This window comes from Aquarana catesbeiana, unplaced genomic scaffold, assembly GCF_042186555.1.
Source record: "Aquarana catesbeiana isolate 2022-GZ unplaced genomic scaffold, ASM4218655v1 unanchor229, whole genome shotgun sequence".
NCBI classification, from domain to species: Eukaryota; Metazoa; Chordata; class Amphibia; order Anura; family Ranidae; genus Aquarana; species Aquarana catesbeiana.
Genome location: NW_027362656.1, coordinates 2,367,931 through 2,377,024, shown reverse-complemented (window position 1 = coordinate 2,377,024; position 9,094 = coordinate 2,367,931). Strand labels below are relative to the sequence as shown.

At 45.7% G+C, this 9,094-nt stretch overlaps 1 protein-coding gene across 4 annotated transcripts in view; it reads right to left on the bottom strand.

The window, feature by feature from the left end:
- Positions 1–5,360: 5,360 nt before the first annotated feature.
- The window catches only part of LOC141121751 (uncharacterized), a 62,929-nt gene continuing 59,195 nt past the window's right edge, over positions 5,361–9,094 (bottom strand). For 3 of the 4 annotated variants that reach the window (XM_073611468.1, XM_073611466.1, XM_073611469.1), the window contains one exon: positions 5,361–6,574. In XM_073611468.1, the coding sequence (XP_073467569.1) occupies positions 5,664–6,574 (911 nt within the window). In that variant the 3' untranslated portion in view covers positions 5,361–5,663. The remainder of the gene's footprint in view (positions 6,575–9,094) is intronic. The other variant, XM_073611467.1, reaches the window with a different exon arrangement.

The window sequence follows — 9,094 nt, the reverse complement described above, 5'->3', positions numbered from 1 at the left end:
CTAAATGTCAGGAGACGTTTATATAAAGATGGGAAGTATGTAGCAGATAAATGAATAGACCTCCTAGCAATGTTATTACCACAGCAGAGTGATCCCATCTAGCTCACATTAACCCTTTCACTGCCAGAGCTGGTTTTCCATTATTTTTGCATACATGTTAAGATGCACATACATATATTTTCTGAAAGCAGAGGCCCTTGAGAATAAAATGGTGGTAGCTCCAATTTTTTATGTCGCATGATATAAGCTCAATCAGTAAAAAATGCAGTAAATGTGATTTTAGAGCACACAAATACAATATTTTACCATTTTTTCTTTTGCAAGTTACAAAAAATGAGGTTGTGCTAAGTAAATAGATACCCAACATGTCCAGCCTTATAATTGTGTCTGTCATGGAAATCGTGAAAAACTTTGATACTCAAAATCTTCCCATAGGTGACACTTTAACCCTTTCACTGCAATGGATATATATATCATATTGACTTACAGAACTGCTTCCAGCTGACCAGGTCAGTACAACGTATGTCCATGGCATTCCCCCTTCTGCTATAAGCTCATGGTCTGCTGAGCTTCCCTCCACTCCACAGCTCCTCTGCCTGTCCTCTAAGATGCCCCCCACAGCTCTAACATCCCCCCGCAACTCTAACATCCCCCCGCAGCACAAATCCACCTGTGGCTCCTCTGCTTCTGGCTTCTTCTCTCTTCTCACCTGCTTCAGCTGCTGCAGGGGAGCCACATGGTGATCAAAATGTCCAAATACATCTCAGTCACTGAAATTCCCCACCCCTGTCCTGGGACCTCCCCAGATTTCCCTCCTTGCAGTGCTGCTGGCCGTCTTCCCTTCCTCCCCCACCCACTGGCTGCATCTGCTGCTGGGGGTGGAGATCAGCGTGGTGTTCAGGATGGAGAGTGGGGGGGGGGTGGCAGTTGAGCAGTCTGTGTACCCCTCTTCCTCCCCTCTGTATACAATTAAAGTAGACCGGTCATGAGAGCAATATGTAGAAATTCTCCAAACCAGGAGACGGAAAAAAGAGGATAAAAGACGATGGGAGAGATGGGACTAAAAGTGTAGTGAATGTGATAATACCAGATGGTGTGAGATTCTTCTAGAAGATCGGTAGAAGTACAGGGCATGGACTCACATCTGTGAGGTTGTGGAGAACCCATCCAGGGATCAGACAACCTATCTGAGGACTTGTGGAGAATATGTATGTCTCCTCACTGAAGTCAATGGGTGGTCACTTCACTGATTACCTATATTGGCCCAACCCCCTACTCTGATCTGTCCATTCCTCCACCCTCTACATTGTATACACCTGGGACACCACCCATGTGATCAGCTGGAGATCATCTTTCCAGAATCATTCCATGAAATGGAACACAAACCCCCAGAGTAATAAGAAACATGTTCCAATCAGAACACTCCGGGCCCCAACAGTGCACACCCCCAGATTAATATGACACGTGTGCTGGTGGTCCAATCAGAACACTCCAGACCCCAGCAGTGCACCCCCCAGAATAATACAACATACAGTATGTACTAGTGGACCAATCAGAACACTCTGGGCACCAACAATGCACACCCCCTGATTAATATTACACATGTACTGGTGGACCAATCAGAACACTCTGGGCACCAGCACTGCACACCCCCAGAATAATATGACATGTGTACTGGTGGTCCAATCAGAACACTCCTGGCCCCAGCAGTGCACCCCCCAGAATAATAAGACACATGTACTGGTGGTCCAATCAGAACACTCCTGGCTCCAGCAGTGCACACCCCCAGAATAATATGACACGTGTTCTGGTGGTCCAATCAGAATCAGAACCATTTGCTGAACACCTGAATTTGTATGGAGTTCGCCCCGACAAAACCCTGCAATGCACTGGGCGCTGTCAGTGCATTCTATGCCCTAATTGGGCTAAGCTTTGGCCAATCAGTGTACAGTGTAAGCTGGTTGTTAAGGAGGGGGCCGGAATGCCGGCTGCGGCATCCTTAACAGCTGATGAGTCAACAGCTGTCAATGGGTTTTCCCGCTGCCGGCTGAATAGAAAATAAAAAAGTGTCGGTAAAAAAAAAAAAACGAAAAAAAAACCCGGGATTATATGCAAGTGATTGGCCATAAAAACGCTCCGCGTTTTAATTTTTTTCTATTTTTCTGGTCCGTCGGGCAGCGCGATTGACAGTGGATTACATTATTATTTTATCTTTTTTAACTAGTAACAGCTGTACTGTGGAAAGTTGGCTCCCCTGCGCGAATTACCGTCATTGTACGTCGGGCGCGTACCCGCCCATTCACGAGTGGGGGAGCCAACCAGTGGGTCCGGCGTGATCAGAAACAGTGATCTCTCTCCTCTTCCAGTCAGCCCATCCCCCCCATAGTTAGTAACACCTCCCAGGGAATACACTTAACCCCTCTGATCGCCCCCTGGTGTTAACCCCTTCCCTGCCAGTGACATTTATACAGTAATCAGTGGCTATTTTTAGCTCTGATCGCTGTATAAATGTCAATGGTCCCAAAAAAGTGTCAAAAGTGTCCAATCTGTCCGCCGCAATGTCGCAGTCCCACTAAAAATCGCAGACCACCGCCATTACTAGTAAAAAAAATAAATAATAAAAATTGCATAAATCTATCCCCTATTTTGTAGACGCTATAACTTTTGCACATACCAATCAATATACTCTTATTGCAATTTTTTTTTACCAAAAATATGTAGCAGAATATATATTGGCCTAAACTGATGAATGAATTTGTTTTTTACATTTGTTTTTGGATATTTATTATAGCAGAAAGTAAAAAATATATATTTTTTTCAAAATTGTGGTTAATAAAGGATTTGTCAAAAACTGTCTCTTGTCGTTATTACTTTTTGACTTTTTTTTAGGTGAATGGCTAGGGGTATAATGTACCCAATACCCATTCACATGGGGGGTGGCTGGGATCTGGGGCCCTCCTGTCAAAGGGGGCTTTCAGATTCTGATAAGCCCCTCACCCGCAGACCCCGGCAACCACAGCCCAGGGTTGTGGGGACAAGGCACCCCAAAGCACCCTCCCCATGTTGAGGGTATGTGACCTGGTATGGTTCAGGAGGGGGGGAGGCGCTTGCTTGTCCCCCCTATCCTGACCTGCCAGGCTGCTTGTTTGGATAAGGGTCTGGTATGGATTTTGGGGGGAACCTACGCAATTTTATTTTAAATTTTGCCACGGGGTTCCCCTTAAAATACATACCAGGCCACAAGGGCCTGATATGGACTGGGGGGGCCCCCACGCCATTTTTTTCATTATTCTTAATCTGTATTGCCAGAAGCCGGCAATACATTATAGCCGCAAGCAAGTTTAAATGACATTTCCCCTTAAGAAATGTTATTGCTGCAGCATGTTTTATACGTCATACAGATGTGCCACTTTATAGGCAGACTAAGGGGACCCCTAGGCATAATCTTTAAAGGAATATTTAATTTTTATTGCTTCACTTTAAGCATCATTAACCACTTGCCAACCAGTCACCGTCATTATACTGCGGCAGGTCGGCATGATCCCACGAACCGTCGTAGCTGTACATCTGTCCTTTTAAGCGGGATAGCAATCACTGGGGGCGTGCCAATGCATGTGGCCGTCGGTCGCGATGACCGCTGGCCATGAGCGATCGCTGGCATGAGAGGCAGAACAGGGACGTGTGTGTGTAAACACACAAATCCCTGTTCTGTGAGGAGAGGAGAGACAGATCATGAGTTCTTACTAGCTAGGAACAGTGATCTGTCATCTCCTATAGTCAGTCCCATCCCCCTACAGTTAAAACACACACGAGGGAACACAGTTAACCCCCTTTCCTGCCAGTGACATTTATACAGTAATCAGTGCATTTTTATAGCACTGATCGCTGTATAATTGTCAATGGTCCCAAAAATGTGACAGAAGTGTCCGACGTGTCCGCCATAATGTCGCAGTCCCGATAAAAATCGATCATCACCGCCATTACTAGTAAAAAAAAAAAAATTACAAAAATGTCATAAATCTATCCCCTATTTCACAGACGCTGTAACTTTTGTGCAAACCGATCAATATACACTTATTGCGATTTTTATTACCAAAAATATGTAGAAGAATACATATCCGCCTAAACTGAGGAAAAAAATTTGCTTTTTTAAAAAAAATGGGGATATTTATTATAGCAAAAAGTACAAAATATTGTCTTTTTTTTTTCAAAATTGTTGCTCTTTTTTTGTTTATAGCACAAAAAATAAAAACCGCAGATGGGGATCAAATACCATCAAAAGAAAGCTCTATTTGTGGGGAAAAAAGTACGTCAATTTTGTTTGGGTACAATGTCGCACGAGCGCGCAATTGTCAGTTAAAGCGATGCAGTGCTGTATTGCAAAAAATGGCCTGGTCATTAAGCCAAATCTTCTGGGGCTGAAGTGGTTAAAGTTATTGCTCCTTTAAAAGCCATTGTTTTAAAAACCTTTTTTGCATTGATACATGCCCCTCAAGGGCAGTACAGCAGTGCAGCGCTAGTAGTGCAATCAGACGACTCAGAAATTGCTTATAGCATATAAATAATGAAAGTCCCCTTGTAAAAAAAGAAGATGAAAAAAGACGAGTTGACAGAAGGAAGTCTCCTCTGCGGTGGTCTGGGTGCTCAAAAGGTTCATACGGTGCAACGCAATCAGTGATTCCACCACCAGCTAGCCAAACCGCTCACCTCAGTCACAGGACCCCTGAGCTAACAGATGGGTCAAACAGACATTTACCACTCTCAGTGGTCATGGATGGAAGCTTGAATGGGTAGATAGTCACACCAACTTGGGAAGACCACAATAAAAAAGCACTAAAGCCCTAGTGCTGGGATAAATGGTGAATGATTACATCATGATATAACATCAATGAATAAGGTGGCTGCAGTGACATCCCAGGGAACTCCCGCACGCGTATCGTCCTGTTAGGGACTTTCTCAGCGCCTTTAAAATGATTTTTCATGTTTGTGTCCCATAGACTCTAATAGGGTTCGCATATTCGCTAGAACTTTTTGCCTGCTTGAGGTGTTCTGGTGCGAACTGAACTGGGGGCTGTTCGGCCCATCCCTACTGGCCATAATTTAACACAGTGATTTCCTATGATCACCAACTCCATCTAGTGACCATAATGGGGTATTTTTCCTAAGATAACTCCATTAGTAAAAATAGCACAATACTGCAATAGATGGAGCCAAGGAAATCAGTGTATGAAATAAAATACATCCAATATTCATCACAGCTGGGTGAATGCTGGTCATAATTCAACTAATCGAAAAAAAATAAAATAAAACAGACCTCTAAGTGTTTGTGAAAGATTACACAACAAAATGTACTCAGCCAATAAAAGGTAATGACTCAATTTTTATTTTTCTCTTGCTATCAATGGCCAACATTGTACAACACTTCATCCATGTCTTTGGTGATCTCTGATCTCCTTATGAATTGTTTCTTACAAGATGAAGATCAGCCATGGAGTATATCTGAGGTGTATATCAGGGTGTGCTTCTTCCCCACATGAGAGCTCTCATGTCCACCAACATTCATAGAGAAGACATTTAACGCACTCAAGGCACTAATACACCTCGAGGGTTGTGTGGGATCCCTGATGTACAGGAAGACAGGATTTCAGTGAGGAACAATTCCCTCACTCAGGACAGGAATACGGCTTCTCCCCCGTGTGAGATCTCTGATGTCTGGAAAGATTGTATTTATCTGAAAAACATTTCTCGCACTCAGGACAAGAATACGGCTTCTCTCCCGTGTGAGATCTCTGATGTTTGTTAAGATGAGACTTGTGTGAAAAACATTTCCCGCACTCAGGACAGGAATACGGCTTCTCCCCCGTATGAAGTCTCTGATGTGTGTAAAGATTGAACTTCATTGAAAAACATTTCCCGCACTCAGGACAGGAATATGGCTTCTCCCCCGAATGAGATCTCTGATGTGTGTAAAGATTGGACTTTTGTGAAAAACATTTCCCGCACTCAGGACAGGAAAATGGCTTCTCCCCCGTGTGAGATCTCCGATGTTTGCAAAGACTGGTCTTCAGTGAAAAACATTTCCGGCACTCAGGACAGAAAAACGGCTTCTCCCCCGTGTGAGAACTCCGATGTGTGTCAAGACTGGACTTCTGTGAAAAACATTTCCCACACTCAGGACAGGAATACGGCTTCTCTCCCGTGTGAGATCTCTGATGCACATTAAGTTTGGATTTAGAATGGAAACACTTCTCGCACTCAGTACAGGGATTTGGCTTTTCACCTGTGTGAGTTATTTTATGCACATTAAGACGACATTTAAAACGGAAACACTTCCCGCACTCAGTACAGGAAAAGCTCTTCTCTGTTGGAAGGACGGCACCGTCCCTCATAGTCTGAGGTTCCTCAGGATAAGAGGAATACGATGGTCCATCTACACTGTGTGGTGCCGGATGGACATTTGAGGTAGTCGGGTTTTCTCCTGGACTATACTGTGTGATGTCCTCATCTTCTACTTTACAGTCTGGAGACAAAGTGAGACAATCCTCTGAGGTTTTCCTCATCTCCCGTCCATCTACTAAAATAGAAATAAAAAGATTATTACTAGACATTCGCAGATTGGTTCCCATAAACCAGGACTCCGCCCACAAGGGCAGTACAAACGGCCCTTTTGTAGGCCCGGGCCCCGTCAGCTCCATGGGGGGGGGGGCAGCCTTATAGTTAGTTTCTGCTTAAATAAATAAAATACTTTTGCTAAATCACACCCCCGATTCTACTTGCTTATCAGGGTGTAATTCCATTTTCCTGAGTCCCATCTGTTCAGCAGGGGGGGCCCAGGAGATGAGAGCTGGGGGGGTGGGGGGACTTTTTCCCATTTTCGGGCGCAGGCAGATAAGTCCTTGCTGCATATTGAGCTGTTCACATAACTGCCCACTGCTTATGCTGGCGGAGTGATCCTTTTGTGCAATGCTCCCTCAGTAAGTGCAGCGGACTGAGGGAGAGTTTAACATGAGAAGGGCAAACAGATGAAAGGGAGCAGTGTGTGTAATGTGTGGGCGAAGGCACTACACGGGCAGACAGCTGAAAGGGAACAGTGTGTGTAATGTGTGGGCGAAGGCAGTACACGGGCAGACAGATTAAAGGGAGTAGTGTGTGTAATGTGTGGGTGAGGGCACTACATGGGCAGACATCTGAAAGGGAGCAGTGTATGCAATGTACACGGGCAGACAGATGAAAGGTGTGACAGACCTAGCCGGGACAAGGGCTTTTGGAGGGGACTGAATGCCAGCCTATTGCCTACCAATTATGGGCCCTGGCATTTGGGGGAATGGTGCTCGTTGTGAGCTGTATGCCTGGGGACCCTGGAAGTAATGCTACTTTGGATTCAAGTCCATGTCCCCCCAAAAACACAAAACTCTGGGAACTCCGTATGTGCCATATTATAAATAGTGACTGCTTCACAATGTTGTGTGTATATATTGTGTGTTGTCTCATGCTGTTGTGTACTATTTGCTGTGCTAGTTTGTGGTGGGGCTGTATTCCACTGCTCTATTGTGTATGACTGCCTTGGATCACAGGATGTGTATCTCTATGGAGGGAGGGGGGATTCCTCCAACAGCTCTCCCTGCTGATAAGACTGTGTACTGATGAGACTTTAAAACACACCTGACCTGTGTGTCCATTGTCATTGGACAGTTTAACCCGCCCTCTTTTAAAAAGGGTGGGGGGAAAGAGTCTCTGAGTTATTTTATCTGTTGTGTCCATGTGTGATAATAAATGAGTTGATTCCTGCTTGAACCTCAAGACAGAGCATCTTGTCTCGTACTTGAGGGAGAATTATTTGTATGGGTTCCTTGTTCGGCTGATGGAAGTGTTCGGTAGCTGCCTTTGTGTTTGGGTATGGAATGTCCTAAACAACTTTAACCCCTTTCATACTTGGGGTGTCGTTACAAAAGGGTGCAGTGTGTGTAATGTGTGGGTGAGGGCGCTACACGAGCAGACAGATGAAAGGGAGCAGTGTGTGTAATATGTGGGTGAGGGCACTACACGGGCAGAAAGATGAAAGGGAGCAGTGTGTGTAATGTGTTGGTGAGGGCACTACATGGGCAGACAGATGAAAGGGAGCAGTGTGTGTAATGTGTTGGTGAGGGCACTACACGGGCAGACAGATGAAAGGGTGCAGTGTGTGTAATGTGTGGGTGAGGGCACTACACGGGCAGACAGATGAAAGGGAGCAGTGTGTGTAATATGTGGGTGAGGGCACTACACGGGCAGACAGATGAAAGGGTGCAGTGTGTGTAATGTGTGGGTGAGGGCACTACACGGGCAGGCAGATGAAAGGGAGCAGTGTGTGTAATGTGTGGGTGAGGGCACTACATGGGCAGACAGATGAAAGGGAGCAGTGTGTGTAATGTGTGGGTGAGGGCACTACACGGGCAGACAGATGAAAGGGAGCAGTGTGTGTAATGTGTGGGTGAGGGACCTACACGAGCAGACAGATGAAAGGGAGCAGTGTGTGTAATGTGTGGGTGAGGGCACTACACGGGCAGACAGATGAAAGGGTGCAGTGTGTGTAATGGGTTGGCGAGGGCACTACACGGGCAGACAGATGAAAGGGAGTAGTGTGTGTAATGTGTTGGTGAGGGCACTACACGGGCAGACAGATGAAAGGGAGCAGTGTGTGTAATGTGTTGGTGAGGGCACTACAGGGGCAGACAGATGAAAGGGAGCAGTGTGTGTAATGTGTGGGTGAGGGCACTACATGGGCAGACAGATGAAAGGGAGCAGTGTGTGTAATCAGTACACAGCCTCAGGTAAGTGGCCGCACATACACTACACACACAGTGATCACTACTCTGGACTCCCCAATGGTGTCTTCTCATCATCAGGTGGTGTATGGATCGGTCTCGGTGTTCCATGATTGGTGGTTACCTTATGGCTGTACTGAGTGTTACAGACTGTACACAGTACACATAGGGTGTCCCCATACTAGTACTTGTACTCACACAAATACTCCCTATGCTGATCCCATACCTGGGAGAGGCGGCGTTGCTGCGTGCAACCAGAAGACAGCAGGCGGAGTCATCAGGCGGAGAGG